Consider the following 25,661-nt stretch of genomic DNA (forward strand, 5'->3'; position numbering starts at 1 on the left):
TGCCACCAGGAAATGGGGGGCCCAGCGTGGGCAAAGGTGCTGTACACGCCAGCCCCCTCCAACCCACCATCTTGTGGCAGGTGAGAATAATAACAACACTAATGATGACAACCAGAACAAAAAATATCCGACACTTACTGAGCACGCATTCTGTAGCGATAACAGTAACAAAAATAAAAATAAGACGACAAGAATAGGCCCTGTGTGTGCTCAGTACTGTCCTAAGGGCTTTACGTTATATCAATCCATCTGTGTCTCAACAGAGCCATGAAGTGGTGCTATTACCATTCTCCTATTATGGATGGGGAAACTGAGGCCCAGAGAACCTTAGTAGCAGACACAGTGGCCACTGGATCATTGTTTCTTCCTAATGCTGCTCACCGTGACGTGCTCAAAGTCCTGGCCGAGCTCAGGTGAGCCAGCTACCACCTCCTTCTCTGCGATCCAGTGCTCGAGCTCGTCCACCTGGCGGCTGAGCTGGTACAGCCAGTACTGCTGCTCCAGGCCCACCCGGCGTTCCTCGCCCAGCTCCTTGAGTGCCACGTACAGGCGGTCCACCTGAGACTGCCGCCGGCTGATCTGCTCGCTGCTGGGGGACAGGGAGGGGCAGGGATGGAGCCCCCTGAGACTTCCAGGACAGAGCTCTGACCCCCTGCCACCCCCTCGCTCAGGGCAGAGCCGTGCAACCCTTCAGGCAGGCCACCCTTCAGGCAGGGTTGAGTCCCGTCAGACTCCTTCACGAGGGACTATGTTCTGCAAGCCTTGGATGCAGCCAACCCGGCACTTGCATCTCAGCGCTCAGGGAAAATTCTGCTTTCCTAAGCTTGATAAGCTCATCACCCCCTCTCACCCCCTCCCAGCCTTCCAGTCTGTGGTCCCACACCTGGCCCCTCCAGCGACCTGAGTGGGACTCCAGACCCCCTACTTGGGTCCCCAGCCAACCCACCTCACCTCCAGTCCCAGTCTCCAGGCTCAGGCGGACAGAGGTCTAGCTCTGTGCCTCTGTCTCAGATCTCACCCCTCGGCCCAGCCTCCTAGATGTGGGCCCTGCACTTAAACTCAGGGAGGCCATATGACCCGCTGTCCAAGAGGTCTCAGGCCATGCCCAATCACAGTGCTCCAGGATTTTCTGTCCTAGGGAGAGGACCCTTCTCTGTCCTGAGCTCTTACTTCTCCCCTCAGACCTAGACATCACCCCCCTCCCCTACACTCAAATCCCAGTGCTCCCGGCCCCACCCCCTCAAACATCCCTGCGCAGCGCTCCTCTCTTCCCGGCCCCCAGCCACTTGCCAAAATCCGAAAGCACCAGCCCGGGGCAATGAGGGACCCCTCCCACCCCAATGTCCAATCCTGGCCTTGCCCCAATTTCCAACAGCGAAGCTCCAGATCCTGCTGGACCATCCCCCAAGAACCGGCCCCGCCCCTGCGTGGCCCCGATCCCCCGCCTGCCCACCTGTCCGGGTGCCCCATCTCCAGCAGCGCCCGGCACTGGCGCGACAGCTGCGCGATGCTTTCCTCGTAGTTCTCCACGCCCTGCTCCAGCTGCAGGTGCTTCTTGAGCAGCTGCAGGGTGCTCTGTTCGTCCTGGGGGCACACGGCGCCCGCGATGAGGCGGCAGGGGCCGGCCCCGGGCTCCAGCGTCCCCAAGCCCCCCCGCACCCCCAGCCCGGGCGCACCTTGCCCTTGTCCTCACTCATCATGAGCAGCTCCTGCTCGCCCAGCCACGCCTCCACCTCGGCCACGTCGAAGTAATACTGCTCCACTTGGAAGGCGGCGTCCAGCACCTGCTGCCGCCGCTCGGCCGCCTCCCGCAGTCCGGCCCAGGCGCTCTGCAGCTGCTCTTGGCCGCGGCGCACGGCCTCAGCTTCGGGGCTGCGCAGCGACACCAGGGCGCCCGCGCGCTCCAGCACCTCCTCCAGGCGCGTCCCGTGCGCCTGGATCTCCCGCCGCAGGCCCTGGGGGTGGGAGCGGAGAGGAGCGTTCAGAGGGCGCCTCCATGACTGGCGCTGCCCAGGAGAGGATAACAAACAGCCGCAGATGGCCCACCACGTGCCGGGTACCACTTAAGCATTTTGCGGTTCCTCGATCACTCATCCCCCACCACCACCACGTTTCAGGTGGGAAAACAGGCACGGAGAGGTGAAGTACGTTGCCAGAGAACAAGCAGCTAGTAAGGGGGTGACAGGATTTGAACACAGGAGGCTGGATCCAGAGACTCTGCTCTCAAACAAGATGCCCGATGATAGCAAGATTACCCCTCTAATGGTTGCAACACAGGCCCAAACACAGGTATCATTTACATGCGTATCATTTACATACAGGGAAGTGCACAAATCTTAGGGGTACAGCTCGACACATTTTTACACACTATACACCTGTGTACCCAGATCAGGATACAGAATTCTTCCGTCACCCCCAGAAGGTTCTCTCCACCAGCGCTGTAATTGCTGAGTACTTTAGTTAACCTCTCCTATGCCTCGGTTCCCCAACTGGTAAATGGAGTTAATAATAATAGCCAACACCAAGTGCCTGTCAGACACTTTGCTAAGTAAGGGCTTTGCATAATGTAGCCACTCTTTTTTTTTTTTCCTGCCACACCGCATGGCCTGCGGGGTCTTAGCTCCCCACTAGGGAGCGAACCTGTGCCTCCCGCAGTGGAAGCGCAGAGCCCTAATCACTGCACTGCCAGGGAATTCCCTGCATAGTAAGTCTTTAATCGATGTATTATTATTATTGTTATCATTATTATTATTTTTTGGCCATGCCGCGTGGCATTCGGGATATTAGTTCCCCCGACCAGGGATTGAACCTGTGCGTGCCCCTATAGCGGAAGTGTAAGAGTCTTTTTTTTTGGGAGGATGGGAGTTTCTTTTTTTTTTTAAACATCTTTATTGGAGTATAATTGCTTTACAATGGTGTGTTAGTTTCTGCTGTATAACAAAGTGAATCAGCTGTATGTATCCATATATTCCCATATCCCCTCCCTCTTGAAGCACAGAGTCTTAACCACTGGACCACCAGGGAGGTCCCATCACTGTATTATTATTACCTCTCTTATATATGTCTTACTTTGGGCTTTGGTGAAAGAGTGGCTTTGATCAAAGGGTTCCTCTGCAATTGGGTTCCTCTGCAAAAGGGTTCCCTAAGCAATTGGGAGAACCACGGCTCTAGACCAAGTCTCTACTTATTTAGATGTGGAAATTGAGTCTCAGAGAAGTAAATAAAGGTCCAGAGATTTTTAGTGGCTCAGAAGCCCCCCACTGTGCTCGGTGTAGGTGTCAGCCTCCGATTATCTCTGTCCTCTCTCCCTATAGGTGTCTGCGGTTCTTGTTGGTTTGTTGTTTTCTTTTTCGTGGCCCAGTAGCCAGTGTCCTTACTTCTAGTCACAGGACCCTAATTTTCATTTGGGGAATCCCCTTGCCTCCATCTCAGCCCAGATAAAGTTAAGGCTGACCCCACCTACAGGTTCCAAGGGTGAGCCCTTAGTCCAGACCAGGCCATTCAGAGCTGTCTAAATCCCTGGCCACCATGATTAGTTCAGCATGGACATGTGATTCAAGTTGAGCCCCAAAGAGTTATTCCTGCGACTACTGCTGAAATTATTGAGAGAGAAAAATTCTCTTCAGTTTTACTGGTGGGATATAAACTTGAATCTGTTGGAGTTCTTTTACCAGCAGGAGAGGAAAGCTGGCCTGAGAACAAAGCTAACAGGAAAAAAATATATGGAAATGAGAGATTCATGACATCTTGGAAGCACCTGATGCATGTATCTGCGGTCCACGGTCTCCCCAATTACAAGAGCCTATTCCTCTCTTTGGCTTTAACCACCTTGAGCTGTTTTCTATCATTCGTATCCAGATGTGTCCTAACCCACTCCCTTGCCATGGCTCTGCTCACCTGGTTCTTCTTGATGTACTGCTGGACGGCCTGCAAACCATTGCCTCGCTCTGTCTGCATGGCCAGTGGCAGCCGCTCCTGGACCCATGCCTGGAGAGGAATCAGGGAGCAGGTCAAGGGAAGGACACAGGGAGCAGGGCAAGGACCCCTCCCTCCCAACTAAACTGTAAGCATCCAAGCCTCCCCGGCATCCAAGGCCCTTCCTCACCTAAAAGTCTGCTCATGTCTTCAGCCTCCTCTCTGGACATGTTCTGTCTTGCTCTCTGCACTCAAGCCAGGCTCATGCTTACCTGTGGCCTTTGCACAGGCAGGTCTTGCTTCCTCGAATTCCCTTCCCATTCCCTCAGCAGGCTCCCTCAAATGTACTCTTCCTTCACGTCTCAGCTCAGACATCCCCTCCTCCAGGAAACTCTCCCTGACTTTGGAACTTGGCCAGATGCCTCCTCCCGGCTTTCACAGCCCCCTGCTTCCCGCATCACATTCCTAACCACACTGGGTTGTCACTGACTTAGGACAAGTCTGTTTTCCCCTTTGGACTCATCTGTGGGCAGGAACAGGGTCTGCCTTGGCCACTCCTGTGACCTAGCATCATGTAAGCACAGGGTTGCGCCCAGAATGATCAAGTGAATGAGCAAATTAGTGAATGACTGAATGAGGAAATGAATGGATGAGTGACAAGCGAGTAAGTGAATAATAAATAAATGAGTGAAAGAATGAATAAAGGATGAGTGGATGAATAAATCAATAACCTCATGAATAAATCAATGAGTGATTGAAAGTGTTAATGAAATGTGAAAGAGTGAATGAATGAGTGAATAAGTAAGTGAAAAAGTTAAGGACTGAATGACTGAGTCTATCTGCTTATTAGTGGATAGGTCCCTCAGCCATCTCCACCCTTGAACCCTCCTAAGTCCCATGGCCCCGCCCCCATCCCAGTCTCCACCCCCTCTGCCCGCTGGCCCGCCTCTGGCCTCCTGCCCCGCCCCACCTTCGCACACCCCTCCTCTTATCCTGGCCCCGCCCGAGATCCCCGCGCAGACCCTCACCAACTCGTCCTCGACGTCGTGCGCCACCTGGTGCAGCTCCTTGGAGGCGAGCAGCAGGCGGCGGCGCTCCTGCAGCGGCTCGAGCAGACGCACCAGGCGCTCGCCCACCGCGTTCTGCCGCTCGCCCACCAGTTCCTTGCTCGCCGGCTCCAGCGGCAGCGCCGCCGTCTGCGCCTGCAACTCTCCCACCTCGCGGTACCACTCCTCCACTTGAGACTCCATCGACTGTAGGGACAAGGGTAGGGTCAGCAGGCCCCACCCTCCCTCCTGATCCCGCTGTGGCTCTCCAGTACCTTTATGGTAGCAGCCAAACCCCTGATCGAGGCCCACTATTCCACTCTCCCCTGGCCCAATTCCTTCCAGAAGCGCTGCCCTCCTCTCTGATCCTGCAACCCACTAAGCTAGTTCCTGTCTCAAGGCCTCTGCAGTAACTATTCCCTCTGCCAGGCATGCTCTTCCCAGTCAATCAGATTTCAGCTCAGCTGTTACCTTTTCAAAGAGTCTTTCCTGACCCCCTGGACTAAAGTGGCCCATTAGTTCATTAGTTCTCAGAAAAACCCTTTGAGGTTGGTGGTATCCCTATGTTACAGAGGAGGAAACTGAGGCCCAGAAAAGTTAGGTAATTTGTCCAAAGAGTCAACCTTTCCAAATATCAAAAATAAATACAAAGCTATAATGGTTGATGTGCCACAGGGATAGACAGAAAGTGGAAAAGCAGGCCCAAATACACAGGAGAATTCATACAGTTTATAGATGCCATTGCCAACCTCTGAGGAAAGGATGGGTTATTCAATGAATGGTCAGGGGCCAAGTCGCTGACCAATTTAGCTGGATCCCTTCCTCACTCTTTATGCTGAAAATAATTCCAGATGGATTAAAGACTTAAGTGGAATAAGTAAATCCATAAGGCATACTAAGAAAACCGGGGCAAATGCTTTTATAACCTTGGGATGGAGACAATCTTTCCAGGCACATAAACCGTAAAGGGAAAGATTTATAAATTTGGCCACAAAAAATACTTTTGTTTTTAAAAAAATACTTTTGCAACAACCAAAATTTCTAGATTTAGTTAAAGGCAAATGACAAGCTGGAAAAATAATATGTGTTAGAGCAAGGCACTAGTTTCTTTAACAGTAAAAGAATTCCCTTTTATCCTGCTTCCTTTGTCTCTGCAGCACTTAACCATCATCGGATAACTGTCTTTACTTGTGAGGCCTTTTTTTTATTGGTCTCCTGCTTCTGGAATGTTAGTGTCAATTCACCTCTGTATTCCCAAGTGCCTAGAACAGTGTCCAGCATGTAATAGGCCTTCAATTGCGGTTTGTTCAATGCACAAATGAATGACATCAGCAAAGAGAGGTTGCCCCAAAGAGAAATGGGCATTAGATGTGAACAGGCAACATAAAGAAGAAAAATTAAGCGCACGAAAAGATTCCCAGTCTCACTAATCAGCAGGATAATACAGATTAAAACAAGGTATCCTTTTCTATTCAACAGATTGGCAAAAATTTAAAAGATCAATAATATCTAGTGTTGGCAAAGATACAGGGAGATGGGCACACTCAGCCACTGTCAGTGGTGGTGTAAATTAGTAGAGCCTTTTTGGAAGGCAGTTTGGCAGGTCCTATCAAAATGCAATATGTGTCAAAATGCTTTGATCCAGCACTGGCACTTGCACTTCTAGGAATGTATTTAAAGAAACACTGGCACAGAGACTTCCCAGGTGGCGCAGTGGTTAAGAATCTGCCTGCCAATGCAGGGGACATGGGTTCGAGCCCTGGTCTGGGAAGATACCACATGCTGTGGAGCAACTAAGCCTGTGCGCCACAACTACTGAGCCTGCGCTCTGGAGCCCACGAGCCACAACGACTGAGCCCGCATGCCACAACTACTGAAGCCCGCGCGTAGAGCCCATGCTCCACAACGAGAAGCCACCGCAATGAGAAGCCTGCACACCGCAATGAAGAGTAGTCCCCACTTGCTGCAACTAGAGAAAGCCCATGCACAGCAACAAAGACCCTACGCAGCCAAAAATAAAATAAATAAAATTAATAATAATAAAAAAACTAAATTAATAAAAAAAAGAAACACTGGCACATATGCACAAAGATGCTTGTCTGAGGATGTTCATCATAGCAGAGATGTTTGTCCAAAGACCTCAACATAGCAGAGCTTATAATGGGGAAAAAAAATGGAAACAACCTCGATGCTCATCAAGAGTGAAATGGTTAAACAAATCCACATCAGTATTGAATAATACCCAAGATATACTGTTAAGAGGAAAAAAAATTTAGAACATACTTATGAATAGATATTTGTAGTGGATTACACATGCGTAAAAATTCCCTGGAATAAACAAGAAATTAATAACAGATGGTACCTATTGGGGGGACGAGAATTTAGTGAATGGGGACAGGGATGAAGGAGAGACTTTTCACATAGGATTTTTTATATAGTTTTTGATGTCTGAACCATGATATTTATTTATTCAAGAATTTAAGTTAAGCATGAAATCCAAAGAAAATAAAACCATTGGTAATCCATATAGGTACATCTATTAACACATAGAAAGAGATCTAGAAGGATGCACACCAAGTAATAGTTGAAGTCCCCTTTGGAGTGTGGGATCCGGAGGCATGTTGAAGTGAGACTTTATATTTTACCGAAGATATCTAGGTTAGTAGGATCTTCCCCCCGCCCCAAAATTTTATGTATTGTGTGATTCTAAACAGATGGGGGAAATCTAGAAAAGAAAACAAAATAATGAAATTAAGTGGTAACAGATTACAGCAAAAGACTGAAACCCAAAGCTGGAAACTTAAGAACCAAATCAAGACTTTTGTTGGAAGGTTCTGTAGTGCAGAGGGGTTGGTTTTGCCTGTCTAACATCCGTCCCTTCCTTTGCAGCACCTGAAAATCCACTCTCAGGTCCTGAACTTCTTGAGGAACTAATAAAACCTAGAGGGCCAAGGTGGCCACATGATCTAAACCTGGCCAATCAGAACACTGGGTCAGGGATGGTCATATTACCTAAGCTGGGCCAATGAAAACTATTCCTGCTTCCTAAGGGGCTGATGAAACCAAGCGGTCCAAGAATGGCCATGTGACTCAGGCCTGGTCAATGAGAACACTGAATCACCCTGGCCACAAGGATTGGGTAAGAGATGGCATGTAACCGAAGATCAGCCAATGAAAACTCTTCCCACTTTTGCTGGAAAGGTGTGTGAGCTCAAAAGGGGTGGCCTCCTTCTCATCGTATTCCTAAAGGTAGAAGAACACAGACCTGGGATACTGGAGACGATTTTGCCACCAAGAGGGAACAGGCTCCCCAGTGACGGTGCCAACACAGAGAAAAGCAGGGTGCAGAAACAAAGACAGAGAGATTCCTGAGGACGTATTTGAGGAACCGATCCAGCCGTGCCCCAAGCTCATGCCCCCTGGATCTTCCAGCTGTGAGCCAACACTGTCCCCTTTTAGCCTAAGTCCTATGAACTGCACCCCAAAGAACCCCAGCTGATACAGTCCACAATCTGTAGGAGTCATAAAAATGGGTAAAAATCAAACCTTATAACAAGTCAAAACCATGTACAATGGAAAAAAATTTAAAGGCACAATTAGAAGTGGGAGAAATCAAAGAAAAATGAAATAGTCATCCCCAAAATGTTTTCGCTAAGAGAAACATTGTAGTGATGTGTAGGAGAATAAAAATTCAGGAAACTTTCAAATATAGTCTGAAATATGAAGGTTGTAAGTTCCACTTGCCTATGAAATGAAAACTCCTCTACCACCTCTCCAGCAAGTGGCCGTGTGACCCGAGATGGAATAATTCCAGGGGCTGCCACTTTTCTACTTCTACAAAAATGCCACGTATTTTGAACACCCATTTAATGTGTATCCTTTCCTGCAAACATGGGCTAAGGATACAGAAGTACAGTGGTCCTTAAACACATGAAAAGATGTTCAGCCTCCTTCAATATTTAGGAAAATGCAAATTCAAATAACTACAAAATAGTATCTTTCACTTCTCAGATTAGCAGAGATGAAAAAGCTTGCTAATACCTAATGATGTCAGCCATGTGGGGAGATGGATGGCTCTCACACTGCAGGTGTGTCCACTGCCGTTTCAGGAGAACACTTGGCAATATTTATCAAAAAGTTTAATGCATACACCTTTTGGTCCCAAAATTTTACTTTGATTATGATCTACAGAAATATTTGCACGTAGGCTCAAATACATATGGACAGGGAGGTCTGTTGTGGCATTATTTATACGAGCGGAAGATTGAAAACAGCCCGAAGGTTTCTCAAAGGCTGGTGAATGACATTGTCAAACTACCCCTGGAATACCATGCAACCGTTTAAAAGGACAGACTATATCCTAGATTTTGTGACAAGGAAGGACGCCTCGGGTGTTTTGTCAAGTGAAAAGGCAAGCTTCGCTATAGTCTGTATGTCGTGTGTATGTGTGTGGGTATGCATAGGATATTTCTAGAAGGATAGAGAAGAAACAGTTGAGAGCAGTTACACCCCTGCGGAGTGGGACTTGCATGTGGAGGAGGAAGGAAGACTTCACTTTTCACATCATACCCTTCTGTTTGAACTTCTTGCCATAACAGCAATAACGGGTAACACACCCTGACTGCTCTAAGCACTTGACAAGAATGAATTAGTTTAATCCTCACAACAGCATATGAGGTCAGGGAAGATGCGGATGTTTGTATTGTTCACAACTGGAGCCCAGCTCCTGGCTCCACGCCTGGCACAGAGTAAGTCTCCATGAATGTGTGTTGATTTTGTTTGTTGGATTGGTCACCACGCTCTTCTGCGTCTCTTGGTATTAAAGGTTAACATTAAAAAGAAAAGTAAACTAGCTTTAAACATTAAAACCAAAGAAACAACACGGATGATTCTTGAAAACATTACGCGAAAGAAGCCAGACACAAAGGACAATATATTGTACGATTCCATTTATATGAAATGACCAAAATAGGCAAATCTGCAGAGAGAGAAAGTAGACTAGTAGAGGGAACTAATGGGTGCAGGGTTTCTCTTTGGGGTGATGCAAATGTTCTGGAATTAGATAGTGGTGAGAGTCACTTGACTTTGTAAATACACTAAAAATCACTGAATTGTACTTTAAGAGTGTGTATTTTGGGAATTCCCTGGTGGTCCAGTGTTAGAACTCCGTGCTCTCACTGCTGAGGCCCTGGGTTCAATCCCCAGTCGGGGAACTAACATCCCACAAGCCGTGCAGCACAGCCAAAAAAAAAAAAAAAAAGATAAAAAAAGAGGTTAAAGGTAAAAAACAAAACAAACAAACAAAAGACAGAAGAGCCTACTTCCAAAAGAGCTTCAGGCGCTCTGCCACATGGTGACACACAAGCCCTGACCCCCACATCAACCTGATTCCTACTCGGATCCACCTGCTGTCTTCCCGTATTCCAGCTGGGGAGACTGAGGCTCAGAGACGATCAATGCCTGGTCCAGAGTAAAAACTGCCAGAACCAGAATTTGAACCCAGGACTATGTGACCACGAAACCCTAGTGGCCCTCAGTCACTCTGCTTCTCTGTAATTGGGGATGATGTGGCTCAGAAAGGTGGGGTCACTTGTCCTCAGTCACACAGTAGGAGAACGAGGGTTCAAACCCTGGACTGTGTAGCTCCTGACTCTGGGCCATGATGAGCCAGATGAAGAAATGTGGGGCAAAGAATGAAAAGGGGCGAAGAGGGTGTTTTCTCGGCCAGAGAAAAGAGCCTGGCTTAGGGTGGGAGGTAGTCTTTACGGACGCAGCTCAGCAGCTGCAAAGACTCCAAGTGCATCTTCCCCTGACTGGTCCCCCTTAGATGGCAGGAGACCAGCTCCCCACTTCCCTCCCCAAGCAAGAGCCCATGGCTGAGCCAGGCCAGCTGGTCAGACCCCTGGGACTGGGAAAGCAGGGGTTTGGGACTCTACCATCTGGCCCCTCAGCCGGGAAGGACAGTTGGAGGAGGCCCTGAAGGAGGACTCTGGGTCACATGGCCTAGACCTGGGAGGCGGGGCTCCAGGAAGGCTGCTGCAGCAGCTGGGGTGGGGGACAAGGGGAAGGACACGAGGAGGACACAGGGATGAGGAGAGATCAAGGGAGAGGGGCAGAGATGGAGAACTGAAATGAAAAGAGACGGAGAGAAGAGAGTGAGAGAGTAAGACAGAGAGAGATAAAGAGACAGAGACAGACAGGTGAGAAAGAGAGAGAAAAAAACTAAGAGAAACAGAGACACAGAGGAACTGGGGGAGCAGGACTGGGAGACAGGCCCAGAGTGAGGCAGAGGGGGAAGAGATCACTCTCACAGCCACACCCCCTCGGACCCCAAGCCAACACCGCCCCCAGCCCAGCCTGGCCCTGGTGCCCTGAGGGGTAGAGCAGCCAGGAGATGCGCCCGGTTGGACCGACCCCTTCCCTCCTGCATATGCCCAGTGTCTGGGATCTCAGGCAGGCCCCAGGGGACAGCAAGGCCTTGGGAGGCCACTCCCCTCCCCAGTGGCAACTCCTGAGGCCCAGCTGGACTCCATATGGGGGCCTTGGCCCACCGAGTCACTCCCCACCTCGGGCTCCCTCTGCTGGGGAAAGGGGCCAGGAGTCCTGTGCTGGGCCTACCCATCGCTGCGTGACCCCCCCCCCCCAACAACCAGGCTCTCATCCGCCCTGGGCCTCAGTGTCTCCCTTAAACAATGGGGACCTCACCTCCTGGTCCCCAGGGCTTGGTGGGCCTAACCCCCTCCATGTGGAGGGAAGAGCCGGCTCTGCACTTGTCTAGGGCAGGAGGCCCCAAACCTTCCCTCTGAAACCTAAATGGCCAAAAAGGGAGACAAGGATGCTCAAGGTCACCAGTTCCCCCCAGAATGCAAATGCAAAGACCACAGTGAGATATGCTGCCTATTCACCAGACTGGGAAAAAAATCTAAAAAGTCTGCCAACACCAAGTGTTGGCAAGCATGGGTAGAAACAGGAGCTCTCATTTGCTGCTGGGGCAAGGGCATGAAATGGCATCAGGACTCAGGCGAGCAATCTGTCACAACCAGGTGAACTATAAACTGACAGCTCTAACTCTCGGCGCTATATTAACGTCTCATATAGCACCTCCCCCCGCCCCACCAAATACATTTTTTAAAAGCTACATGGATGCGGGGAAGTGCCAAACTGGAATATAATCAGAAACAAATGAAACAACTATTTCACATAAATAACATAATCTATGGAAGGCAGAGAAATAACCCAACTTTTGAACACAGTATAGTGACGATGTGCCCTCTGGTGGAAGACAATTAAAAATTTAAAACCTGTAAGCAAGAATTGTCTCTTAGTTAGATTTGCTGGGTCAGCAATTCTGAAACTACATCATGCAGTACATCTTATAATCTTTACAACGTTCGTATGAAATCACTACTGTTATTATGTCCATTTGACTGAAGAAGAAACTGACGCACAGAAAGAGAAATAATTCCAAGTTAGCCAGTTGGTAAGTCACAGAGCTGGGCTTGACCCCAGGCAGCCAGGCTCCAGCATCCATGGCCTTGACCTTGGCATGTACTGCCACCCAGAGTCCCGCTGTCACCAAATGGCTTAGCATTAGGGTCCTTCCCTTTGCACAGAGGAGGCGCCTGACGCTCAGACCAGAGGCAAAGCCACGTGCCTAACATCACACACCTCGTAAGTGGCAGTGCGCTGATTCAAACCCACACCTGCTGAGTCCCGAGTCTGTGCTTTTATTCACTGCAATAAACTGCTGAGGAAGAGTTAGTAATCATCGTAAGACAATGAATAATCCTAGTAATAGTTGCTGCTGTGCTGGAGGTCTCCATTTGCCCCTCCTGACCCACAGTCTAAGCTTCTCCATCCTGCTCTGTGCCCCGGGGTCGGCGGGGGCGGAGTGGGGTGGGCTGACCTGTATGGACCACAGCAACTGGCTCCCCTGCCTTCTGGCTTCCAGGTGGGCTGGGCTCAGGATTGGCTAAATAATTTGCAGGGCCCAGTGCAAAATGAAAATGCAGGTCCCTTGATTCAAATGTTAAGAATTTCAAAACAGGACAGGGACTTCCCTGGCGGTCCAGTGGTTGAGAATCCACGCTTCCACTGCAGGGGGCACGGGTTCTATCCCTGGTCGGGGAACTAAGATCCTGCATGCTCCGCGGCACGGCCAAAAGAATTTCAAAACAGGACAGCAGAGCATAAAACCGAGTGTGGGGTCCCGTGGGACTGCACCCATGAAGTAAGTCCTGTGAACTAAGCGGAGGGGACCTATCATTTCCCGGCTCCTCCCTGCAGCAGCGGCCATTCTTGCCTAAGGGTCCCCGCTCCTTCCAGGCGACTCTGCACCCCCTGTCCTCCCCCACCCCCCTCACTCCTGCCCGGAAGTGAAGCTCCCTCCTACTGGCCCCAAGGCTTCCCCATTCCCTGCTCACACCTTTGTCAAGACTCTCGATAGGCCCTCTTCAAATCGTCCTCAGTGGAGCATGCCTTCTGTTTCCTGTTGGGACCCTGACAGTCACAGATCCCCATTTGCTGGGAACTCACCACATCCCAGTGCACACCTTCACCTGGCCCTGGGATGCCCGCGCTGAGGCAGTCCTACTTAAGATGAGACGACAGAGGTTCAGAGAGGGACTACACTTGTGCCCTGGCTGGAATTTGAACCCAGGTCTGTCTGCCACCCCTTAGGGCCTTCACCACTTGGCCCCTGGCTGCTACTACTCCTTGTTCCCTCCTCTGTCTGACCATCCAGGCCACCACTTGTTTCTGCCAATATTCCAGGTGATCCCTCAGAGCAGACCTGGGGCCGAGTCATCCCTGCGTGACCACTGCCTGTGCAACTAATGCAGTGTGGACCTCAGGCAGTGATGGATTTTTCAGAGGCCAGTGAGAGGGTCATGTTCCCCACTATGGTCTGGGAGTATTGAGGGAGGAGGGTGGATGGGAACTAAATGTGGTCCTGAATGGCCACTTGGTGGCTGTGTGGCGTTGGGAGAGCCAGGACTCTTTCTGTGTTGTGGTTTCCTCACATGTCCAGTGAGGATAAACCACAGCACTTCCCTCGTAGGGCTGCTGGGGAGGAGGGACAGGTTAGCAGTGGCTGGCACAGAACACAGATCAGCGGCTCTCAAAGTGTGGTCCGGGTACTCCTGGGGATTCCCAAGATCTTTTCAAGGCGTCTGCAAGGTTACAACATTGTTTAAAAAAAATACTAAGCTGTTGATTTGCCTTCATCCCTCTCATTCTCTTCCAGGTGCACAGCAGGGTTTTGCAGGGACCGTATGACCAGTGCTATTGCAAGAGACACTGAATACAGAAGCAGAGGTGAGAAGCCAGCACTCTTTTTTTTTTTTGGCCACACCGGGTGGCATGCAGGATCTTAGTTCCCCGACCAGGGATTGAACCTGTGCTAACCACTGGACCGTCAGGGAATTCCCTCCAGTGCTCTTTTTTTTTTTTTTTTTTTTGCTGTACGCGGGCCTCTCACTGTTGTGGCCTCTCCCGCTGCGGAGCACAGGCTCTGGACACGCAGGCTCAGTGGCCATGGCTCACGGGCCCAGCCGCTCCACGGCATGTGGGATCCTCCCAGACCAGGGCATGAACCCATGTCCCCTGCATTGGCAGGCGGACTCTCAACCACTGCACCACCAGGGAAGCCTCCTCCAGTGCTCTTTTAAGCCAGGCATGAAAGGGAGCTGCAACATTGAAAACGATGCCAATCTTTTGCCTACGTTTTTTTGTTGTTTTGGAAAATACAGTTATTCTTCATAAAATAATGCTTTGGGGTTCATATGTGATTGACTTATTGTTGTTGTTTTAAAACAAATCAACCGTTTAAATGTGTCTCAGTTTTCATTTTTTAATATAGTAAATATTAAACACGCAAACAAGCTCTCTGGGATCTCAGTGATTTGTAAGAGGTAAAGGGATCCTGGAGACAAGGCAGTTGAGAACCGCTGGGGTACAGAAAGCAATGATGTCCCTGACATCCTATTCAGATCTGTTGCTCTTTGCTTCTTTGCCCATCTCCCTCACCAGAATATGAGCCCCACGGGGGCCGTAAGTTTTTGTCAGTTTTGCTTACTGCTGTATTCCAGAAAAGCGCCTAGCGTGTTGACATAGGTGCTCAGTAAAGATCTGCTGCATAGATAACTGAATAAATACTAATTAGTGTCATGTGCTTTTATTATCAGTCGACTTCTTTTTTTCTTTGCCAGACACTATGTCAAACACTTTGGAAGCATAACTATGCAGGAGTGGTGAAGAGTTGAGGGACCTGGATTTGAATCCAAGCACTGCCACTGGCTACCCTGGGCCATTAGTTCACCTCCCAGAGCCTCAGGCATTGTTCCTGGGATGTAAAGGCAGGAGCTGTCACACCTTGGGTGGTGAGATGCAACTCCTACATTCGCACCTCCAGTCAGCGCATCAAACAGTAAGATACCGAGCACCACAGGCTGCCAGCCTAGGAGCAGAGATAAAGCAGACACTGCGTCTGGAGACACTGGCTAGCTGTGTGTCCTTGGGCCAGGCGGTCTACCTTCCGTGCCTCAGTTTCCCCGTTGGTCAAATGGGGGATAATAACAGTACCAATCTCTTAGGGTTGCTGGGAGGAGTCAGTGAGAGCTCGGCACAGAGGCTGGTGGGGGAAGCACTCCATGAATGCCGTTATTTTATTCATTTATTTATTTTGGCTGCCCGAGTGGCATGGGGATCTTAGTTCCCCCACCAGGGATCGAACCCGTGCCCCCTGCACTGGGAGCGTGAAGTCTTAACCATCGGACCGCCAGGGAAGTCCCATGAATGCTGTTATTATGCTGTGCAAAGCCAGCCCCCTACCTCTGGGCCTTGGTTTCTCCATCCAGGAAACAGGTGTCAGGGTCCTGGAAAACCCGCAGTGTGCTTGTTATCTACCTACTGCTTTTTGGCTCTAAATCTCTCCTCCCCCTTTGTACCCCCTGCCCTAGGGGTGGTGGGTGCTTCCAACAGTGGCTACTAGCTGGACTGCCTCAGTATTCCCTTTATGTTTCCAGCTCTTCTAACACATTTGAAATAAACCCTTATCTTAAATCCCTTCTGTCTGAAATATCTCAAGTGGGATCTGACCCTGACTCTGGCCCCACTATGTTTAGAAAGCCCCCGTCTGTGTCAGCCAGGCCGTACCTGCAGCTTCTTGAGCTGGCTGTTGACAGTGGCCAGGTCCCCACCAGGGTCCACATCTTGCAGCTGGCTTTCCATGTGAAGGAGCTTCTTGTCCAGCTCAGCGAAGCTCTGCACCAGCTGGTCGGCCTTGCTGGCCTCAAAGAGCTGCCTCGCCTTGGCCTGGGTGGTGCTCTCCAGCTCCGCCCAGCACTGCCGGATCTCACCCAGCTTCTTCCGCACCGAGGCTGCCAGCTCTGGTTTCTCCTGCATCAGTTGCTGGCCCTCCTGCCCCAGAGGACGGGAGACAGGAAATGAGGGGGAGGGAGTGGATGGTGGGGAGGGACAGAGAAATATGGGGGCAGCAGAACATAGGGAGAGATGTGGAGAGAGAGATAGAATCAAGGAGTTGGAGACACACAGAGAGACAGAGACATGAAGGGTGGTTGGAGAGAAAGCACCAAGCATGGGAAGAGAGACGAGGAGAGACAGACAGACAGAGGTGTGGAGAGGGAGACAGACAACACAGAGGCATGAAAAGGAGACAGAGAGAGACAGATAGCCATAGAGTGATGGATACAGAGACGTGCACAAAGTTAGAAACATGGGAAGAGGACCATAAGACAGAGAAGGGGAGCGAGAGACAGAGATGGAAGAAAGAGACAGAGAGAGAGAGAGGCAGAGAGAACAAACCTCCATTAAACTCAAAGTCAAGGAGAGTGGCTTTGCCACGTGCCACCATTATGGGGCATCGGTGGCCATTTAAGGGTTTAAGACCCACCTGGGTGCCTCTGTTTGAGTGAAAAGAGTGGGGGGATCCAGGGCAGCAGGTCTAGGGGCAGTTTTGGGGGTTGATGCTTAGAGCAAAAATCTGCCTGGGTCCCTCCAAGCTGAAGTCAAGCTCCAATATATGTTGGCCTAGAGCCACATATATCATATTACATATTACAAATAACAATACCATAGCAATTACAGCTCCTAGGTGCCTGGCCTTGTGTTAATAAGCACTTTATATACTCAAGAGCCTATATTTATTATTTCCTAATTTTAAAGCAGAGCATAAACAACAAGGTCCAATTGTATAGCACAGCAAACTATATTTAAAATCTTGTAATAAACCATATGAAAAATAATATACATGTATACATATGTATATATGTATACACATATATATATAACTGAATCACTTTGCTGTACACCAGAAACTAACACAACGTTGTAAATCAACTATACTTTAATAAAAAATTTAAAATTTAAAAAATAAAGCGGAGCAAACTGAGGCTCAAAGAAGTTAATACAATTCTCCCAAGGCCCCAGAGCTGGTAACAGGCATAGACCGAATGAGAACCCAAGGGTGTAGGAACCCACTGTTCACTTTAACCCCAGCTTCCCAGGCCTGCCCCAACCTGACTACCTGACTTTCTATTTTAAATGCTCCAAATGGTGTGGAAGGAAGCCTGGTGGGGGAGATTATAAGAAGGGGTGAAATATTTAACAACCATTCAGAAGAGATGTTGGCCATTTTATAGACAGGCAAACTGAGGCTCAAAGAGGTTACACTAATTACTCAAGGCCACAAAACTAGGAGCAGATGTGGAAATTATCTGAACCAGTTCAGGGGTATGAGAGGAGCAGGCTGGCAGTGGAGGGTGAAGGAGGTGAAACATGGGTTCCCTGGAGGCCCCTGGCACCTGGCATGGGCAGCAGGTCCTTCTGCATACTCACCCTCTCAATCTTCTCCAGCCACTCCTTATTCTGAGCCAGCTCTGCCATGAACGCCTGATGCCGGAGCCATCTCTTATGCAGCTTGTGGCCGTCTTCCCGCGTGCTGTCTCGCGCCATCAGCATCTTCTCATGGATCCAGCCATCCAGCTGTGCAGGATGGGGGAGGGGCTCAGCCAATTCCCACAACCTGCCATAGCGCCCCCCGCCATCCCCTCCACAATGTCCCAGGTTCAGGGCCTAGGCTTCTAGGACTGGGGAGGGAGAGAAGGGTGGGATGGAAAAAGCTGTGCAAGTGAGGCCTTTATGGCAGGGGTGTGCAGCTTAAGCCCTTTCCTAGGGAGTAGGGGATGGATGAAAGGGTCCCCAGAATGCATCATCTCTTAGCCCTCTGTCCTCAGGTCAGCCCCTCTCAACTCCTCATAAGCCCTAAGCCCCAAGGTAGGGTTCCTAGGCCAGTCTTCCCACCCATAGCCAAATCAGCCCTCCAAAACAAGCCCTCCAACCTAATTTAGCTCACTTTCAATTCAGTCTTGCACCACTCACCCCCAGCAATACTTAGACCCTTCAATTCCGTCTCAGCCACCTCCAATAAGGACCAATTCAAGATCTCCAACCCATTCCCAAAGGTATCAGGTGAAGCCCCCATATCTAGTCCCAGACCCCCAGTATGGCCAGATGAACCCCTAAAAAACCTCCCAACTAGTGCCAAGTCTAGTTCCCTCCAAACCATCCCTCCAGTGTGGGGTAGACCCCTCCCCTGCAACCCAGATCCAGCCTCCTTGATGAGCCCACAGGACTCCCCAAATCCAACCTTGAGGATCCAGCCCAAGACCACAGTTCACCAAAACCATGATGCATTCTGGCCCCCAACCAAAGCCAACCCCGCCAAATGCAAGCATCAGGGCTACCTTCTGGCTCCCCAGATGAGTCTACCCCAAATGAGATGCTGCAAATCTAGCATCACACTCTCCAGCGTGGACCAGATAGAACCTCCGCAGCCACCCCCCCCTCCCAAACTAAAGCCATTTCTAGTGCCCCCACTCACCAACAAAACCAGTCATCCCAAATGCAAGCAACAGGAGTGGGCCCCTCTCACTACCCTCAGCAGGCCCAGTCACGGGGCTGCTTTCTGAGCCACCCCTCCCTCCCAATGAGACTTGTCCCTCAAGGAGGAACCTCCCCACTAATGACCAAACCTGGCACCTGGGCAGTTTGCTCCTCCCCTTTCTCCTCCCCCCTCAGTCACAAGATCCTCCTCCTCCCTCTTGGAAAAAAAAAAAACAACAAAAAACCACGGACTCTGGCTTACAGTCATAGCCAAGGACAAATTCCCAGTCGGCCAAACCCCACTCCATGTCCCCTGAGCATGTGCTCCCCAGGGGTCCAGGACAGCGTCATACTCCCTCATACATACACAGACACACACACGAGCCAAGTCAAATGCTGAATCCCCCAATGCTATCAGATTCCCGACAAGCAGGGAAGAGTTTGCCAATGGCAGCCACAGCTCATAGGGAAGGCAAAGCCCCTGAAGGAGAGGTACTCTGTCATCAAGGTAAAGCCGCCCAAAAGTGATTGACCCCCATCACTGAGGGCAAAGCCAGAGTCCCCAACAACCCAGGAAAAAAGCTCCCAAATGTCAGAGCCCTCCAAACCCAGAGCGAGTCCAAGACCCTCATCGCCCAAGGCAGACCCCCGCAAAAGTGATTCGCCCCCATCATCTAAGGCTAACAGATTCTGCAAGAACCAGGGAAGAATCTCTCCAAAGGTTGAGAGTCCCCCAACCCCAGGGCAAATCTCAGATGCCCCATTAGCCAGAGGAGAGGCCCCTAGAGAGGCTGGGACCCCCTTAACCCCCAGGGCAAATCCACACTACCCCAGGAGTAGCCTTAGAAGTCCTCCCTTTCCGCTACTCTCCCTTGGGACCCGGCCCCTCAGTCCGGCCCGCAGCAGCACCGCGGACAGCTCCCGGCATCTGGGCCCCTCCCCAGGGCTGGGGTCCCTGCGCCTTACCGACCCGCCCCCGTGCCGCCGGCGCCCCTCCCTCCCGCGGCGGGCGGGCGAGCACGCGCCCAAGCCCCCTCCCCCGCCCGCCTCGGCGGGGGTGCGCGTCAGCCCCCTCCCCTGGGCGCCCCCGAGACCTGAAAGTGGCGGAGGCGTTGGCGGGCGGTCCCTGCAGCGGGCGGGCGGGCGGGCTCTTGCCCCTCTACCGCGACGGCGGCAACAGCGGTGGTGACGGCTGAGTCTCCGGCGGACACGCGCCCCCTCCCCCGCCACCGCGCAGCGGCAGCGCGCCCGCCCGCGCGCGCCCCCTGCCTGCCTACGTGCCCGCCTCTCTGCCGGGCCCCAGATGCGCGTAGAGGAGAAATCATCACGCTCCCTAAAGCATGGGGAGGGGGTGTTCCTGCGCCATCTCAGATGATTGCTGCTTGGTCCAGAACAATCTAACGAGAGGGGGAAGGGGCTCCTGGGCCAAATCAAACGGCGTGGGGGAGAGGGGGTAGGCTGGGGCCTGGGCTACCTCAGCTATGTGAAGGGGTGAGGTGGGGTGGGAAAGGGCTCAGATTCCTGGCTACCTCAGCTATACAGGGGTAAAAACTATGGGAGGGAGCCGGAAATATCTCTTATAAGACTTCAGTCCCGAATAATCTCCAGTGGGAAGAAGGGGGACAGGGGGTTCTTGAACTCATCTCTAGTGGGCTCGAGTCCCAGACCCATCTCTAATGGACTTGAGTTGGGAGGGGGAATATGGAAGCCCTTATCCATTTCATGTGTGGGGAGAACATGGGGGTTCACCATGGGGGGAATCAAATCATCTTTAATTGGGGAGATTCGGACCTGGTTCCTGAACCATCTTTGGTTGGGGGAAACTTAAGATGTATCATCGCGGAGGGGGTACTAATTATCCTGAGTCAGGTAGATAGATGAGACCAGGACCATCTCTGTTTGGGATTAGGAAAATGTTTACTGGGCCATCTCTCATGGGGCCATCTCTTATGTGGTCAGGGTCCAGAATAGTTTCTATGGAATGCAGGGTAAGGAGAGAAAGGCAGCGTATCTCCTGGGCTGTCTCTAATGGAGAAGGGGACCTGGACCACCTCTGATTTGGGTTGATCCTAACGGCTGTGTAGTTCATGTCTAAAGGGGCAGAGCTTGATTCCTGGACACTGTTAAAGGGGCGAAGGCTTGGCCGGGGACTGTCTCTGACCGAAGCTGCGCTCTGGGCTTCTGGTCCACCCACGGCTCCCCCCACCCCTCTCCTGTCTCCCGTCCCTCTCTCCCCAGCAGAGAGCTTCTCACGAACCTCCGGCGGGGAAAGGTGAGATCAGCGCGCGTCCCCGCGGGACCTGTGGGCGCGGACGCGCGCCGTTGCCAGGGGCACCCAAGGCCCCTCCCTCCTTCCCCAGCGCGTGGGTGGAGGAGACTTGAGGAGCATGCGCACTGAGGCCAGGATCCGCACGCCTCCTGGCGGCGTGAGGTGAACCTCGCTCCGCGACCCACTTAGACGGGGCGTCCCCTCCCCCACTGCGCCTCAGTCCTGGAGCACTTCCCTGCCTAGGAAAGAAGTCCCTGTGCCCCAGCAGAGGTGGAGTTCCTACCTCGTGGCAGTCTCGGAGGAAGTGCTGCAGCCCAAGTTGGTCGTGTAGCTTCTGCATCCATTGCTGGGCCCGTAGTTGGTTTTCTTGGCTCCTGGGGGTGGGGAGATAGGAATTGGGGGAAGCCTGTGTCTGGGGGCGCTGGCAGTAGGGCTGTGAGGGCGTCTGGCTTGGCAGGGCTAGGAACCTGGGGCATATGTACGAGCGAGGAAGAGGAGAGAGCAAGGTAGGGATGGGAGTAAAGGCAAAGAAACATCAGTGGGGGCAGAGCCAGGGACAGAGCTGAGGGAGGAAGAGAGAGGAGGGAGGGAGAGGAAGGCGGGGGAGAGAGAGAATGGGAGAGAGAGGGACAGAGACAGACAGATATCTGAAAAGAAAGAAATACCCTTAGAGAGACACAATCCCATAGAGAGAGATAACAGACCTACAGAGTAAGAGATACCGAGAGAGATAAAAACTTAGAGAATGAGAGACACCTAGGGAGAAAGAGAGATCAGGAGGGAGAGATAGATTGACGGGGGGGGGGGGGGGGGGGGGCGGGGAGGTGGGGGTATGCAAAGGCTTAGAGAGATAAACAGGAACACATACAGGCACAAGACCAGAGATAAAGAAAAACAAAGACTTCAAGAGGGAATGATTGACAGAGACTTGGACTAGAGACAGACAAAGAAAGAGACCCAGAGATAAAGAAAATAGGAAAACACAAGGGAAGAAATGAAGCAAGGGTAGTGCCAGAGACAGCGAGAGAGATAGAGAGACAGAGAGGAGAGCAGTAGACAGAAAGCAGAGGGAAGGAAAGTGACAGAGAGGGTCAGGGGAGGGACAGCCCAAAAAGGGACAGGAAGAGAAGTGGCCAGATGCCCCCAGTAAAAGACACAGCCAGACAGACAGAAGGCTGCAACAGAGTTGGAGAGAGGGATGAGAGCAGGGCATGGATAGATGCAGCTGGAGCCACACGGAGGCAAGGAGGGGCAGGCCCTTGGCCTAAGTGAACTGGCCGGGCTGGACCCAGGCCCCGCCACCCCGGAGCCAGCAAGCACCGCAGCCCCAGGCAGTCTGGCCTCCTGGCCACAGTGCAGGGCAAAGTGCCCAAGAGGCCTGGTGGAGAGGGCTGAGGGGGTCCCTCTTTGCTGTGCCTTGAATAAGCAACTCCCAGCTCAGGGCCTTGGCATTGGCTGTTTCCTCTGCCTGGAATGGTCTTCCCTCCAAAGTGTACTCAAATGTCACGTTCTTAGCGAGACCCCTGCTGATCACTCCCCAACACTTTCTGGCTTTCTTTCCTTCTTTAACTTTCTCCTTTGCACTTAACACTATCTAACATACTGTATATGCTACGTATTTCTCTTGTCTGTCTCCCCCCCAGGATGTCATTCCGTGAGGGCAGGATTTTTTTGTCTGTTTTGCTCACACCTGTATCCCCAATGCCTAGAAAAAGGAGCTGGCACACAGTAGGTGCTCAATACATATTTTATGAATGAAAGAAAGCAAGAGAGACAGAGAGGCAGAGAGAAGAGGGAGGGCAGAAATAAAAGTAAAATATCCGAGAGAGAGAGAGAGAGAGAGAGAGAGAGAGAGAGAGAGAGGCAGGAAAAAAAGACAGAGAGATGCAGATATAGGTAGAAAAAACAAGGAGAGAGAGACAAGGAAACAGAGATACATAGTTGTACAGGGAGACGGAGGCAAAGAGATGGAGTGTGTGGGAGCAAGTTACAGAGAGAACCAAGGGCAGAGCTGGATGGAAGGGCCAGAGACAAGCAAAATATGTACTCCCTCCTGCCAAGACTCAGCTCAGGAACCAGGAAATAGGAAATGCCTCTGAAATTGAACCACACTCAATCCCTCCAGGCCTTCAGCAGCCAACTTGTCAAGCATCAGTCCTAGGGGTGAGGAAAATCCCTTGTTTCTGGGAGGGTGAGAAAAGAGCTGTGACCTCTGGCAAGTCTGTTCCCCTCTCTGAGCCTCATGTGCCCAATGCAGACAAGATGCAAGAGCGCCCTGCACGCAGGACTGGGCCAGGTTCCAGGCGAGGTGAGGCTCGTGGAGAGAGAAGTGACTTGCTCTGAATCTACAGGTTGAGAGGCAGAGCTGGGACTAGGACCAGGCCCTGTTTGACCCCAGGGCTCCCACGGCCCCCTGCATCTCTCCCATCCTGGCCCTGACCATTCTGGGCCATCCTTGTCAGACAGCATGCGAGCTCTATGAGGGCAGGAATCGTATTCTGTGCTGGTCACCGCTGCACGCCCAGCATTGCCCCACACAGGGCCTGGAACAAAGCGTGGACTCAGTACTTGTTTAATTGGCTGAAGAATAAATGAATAGGGACTTCCCTGGTGGTCCAGCGGCTAAGCCTCTGTGCTCCCAATGCAGGGGGCCCGGGTTCGATCCCTGGTCAGGGAACAAGACCCCACATGCTGCAACTAAAGATCCCACATGACGCAACTAAAGATCCCGCACGCGGCAACGAAGCTCCCACGTGCTGCAACTACGACCCCGGCGCAGCCAAATAAATAAATAAATATTTTTTAAAAGAATAAATGAATAAACAATAGAATGAAAGGAGCCATTAATGACTGCAAAGGAATGAAGGCATGACTCAGAAGGAACAGCCCTCCAGGCTCCACCTCCTCATTCTGCAGAGCCCGGCAGAGAGCAGACACTCAAGAAATGCTGGGTAAAAGAAGGAAGGGGCCAGGCCTGGAGCGGAGGACGCTAGATCATGAATTTGCATCCTCAGGATGAGAATCTCCATAAAAATTTTCCTTTAGGAAACTCCAACCTTGTCTCAAATGAATTTAGGGAAGCCAGAGACTGAAAAGCCAAGGGGCTGGGGCCTCGGGGCTGTGGACGGTGGTGGAGGGACTGGGAATGATTTCCATCAGGAGACAGAAGATGGAGCAGCACTGGGCTCTCTTCCTGCCTCGCTCATGCCAGAGAGGAGAAAGCTGGGGTCACCAGGACGGGCAGAAACAGCAACAATGACGGAAAGAAAGAAGCGGGCCTGAAGGAAATCCTATAAATGACTCTGCTTGAGGGCTGGGGTTTTTTGTTTTTGTTTTTTTTGTTTTTTGCGGGGTGGGGAAGGGTTGCTGTTTTGTTCAGGGCTTAGAATAGTGCCTGGCACACAGTAGATGTTAACATTTTAACAACCAGTCCGGCTATCCCAGGCTGAGGGCAGGCTTGGGAGAGAAACTTTTCATTGTATATCCTTTTGCAGCTTTTGGGTTATCAACCACAAGTTACCTTTTCACAGATCATCAATTTAAAGCGAATCTAAAGCAATATGGAATTAAATAGAAATCAAAGACACAGAGAGGGAATTCCCTGGAGGTCCAGTGGTTAGGACTCCACGCTTCCATTGCAGGGGGCATGGGTTCGATCTCTGGTCAGGAAACTCAGATCCCGCAAGCCGCATGGCACGGCCAAGAAAAGAAAAAGAGAGAGACAGAAGAGCAGAAATGTGATGGAAAGAAAGGGAATTCTGGCCTCCTCGACCCTCCCCTGTGCCGAGGTCCCACCCCCTGTGCCCCTGGGGTCTGAGGGACCTACTTCTCCAGCAGCTGAGTCACGGCCTCCTGGGCCTGCTCCCCGTAGGCGTTGCCCTGTCTCAGCAGGCTCTCAGCAGCCTGCACGGCCACCTGCATCTTCTGCTGGTTCAGCTCCATCGTGGTGAGAAAATCCCGGTGCCGTTTCAGTGCCTCTTCCACCGACTCCACGGTGCCCGGCAGGTCCAGACCCGACAGTGCCACCTCCTGGGAATGGGGGAGGGGTGATGCTCCGTTTAGCCCTGCTTCATTCCAGGACCAGGGAGAGGCTGCCAGCCTGCCTTGCCACCACTTTCCTCTCCCTTGCTCACTGTGTTCTAGCATTGAACACGCCAGGTATGGTCCCACTTCAGATCCTTTTCCCATGCTGGTCCCTCCAGATAGCCCCATGGCTGGCTCTTTCACTTTCTTCAGGTCTCTGACCATCTGTCAAAAATAGCATCCTCCTCCCCCAGCCATATCCCTTTATCCTGCTTTATTATTTTTCATAGCATATACCTGACATGATATTATATATGCTATTACTTGTTTATCATCTCCTCCCCCACATATATACACACACACTAGAATGCCAGCCACAAGAGGGTGGGATTTTGTGTTTTGTTTCCTCTGTGCTCAGCCGCAGAATAGTGCCTGGCACAGAGGAGGCACTCAGTAAATATTTGGTTATTTGATGAAGACTGACCTGGGTCCTGTGTGACTTCAAG

The 25,661-nt window shown here is 51.4% G+C and overlaps 1 protein-coding gene across 1 annotated transcript in view; it reads right to left on the reverse strand.

The window, feature by feature from the left end:
- SPTBN4 (spectrin beta, non-erythrocytic 4) overlaps nt 1-25,661 on the reverse strand; it is a 70,432-nt gene that overhangs the window by 12,441 nt on the left and 32,330 nt on the right. The window contains exons 16-24 of the mRNA XM_060083236.1: nt 24,959-25,161; nt 21,416-21,506; nt 17,817-17,963; nt 16,116-16,379; nt 4,944-5,168; nt 3,898-3,987; nt 1,677-1,955; nt 1,454-1,584; nt 382-586 (exon numbers count right to left, since the gene is read on the reverse strand). Coding sequence (XP_059939219.1) covers nt 382-586; nt 1,454-1,584; nt 1,677-1,955; nt 3,898-3,987; nt 4,944-5,168; nt 16,116-16,379; nt 17,817-17,963; nt 21,416-21,506; nt 24,959-25,161 — 1,635 coding nt within the window. The remainder of the gene's footprint in view (nt 1-381; nt 587-1,453; nt 1,585-1,676; nt 1,956-3,897; nt 3,988-4,943; nt 5,169-16,115; nt 16,380-17,816; nt 17,964-21,415; nt 21,507-24,958; nt 25,162-25,661) is intronic.

Source organism: Mesoplodon densirostris, chromosome 19 (assembly GCF_025265405.1).
Source record: "Mesoplodon densirostris isolate mMesDen1 chromosome 19, mMesDen1 primary haplotype, whole genome shotgun sequence".
NCBI lineage: Eukaryota > Metazoa > Chordata > Mammalia > Artiodactyla > Ziphiidae > Mesoplodon > Mesoplodon densirostris.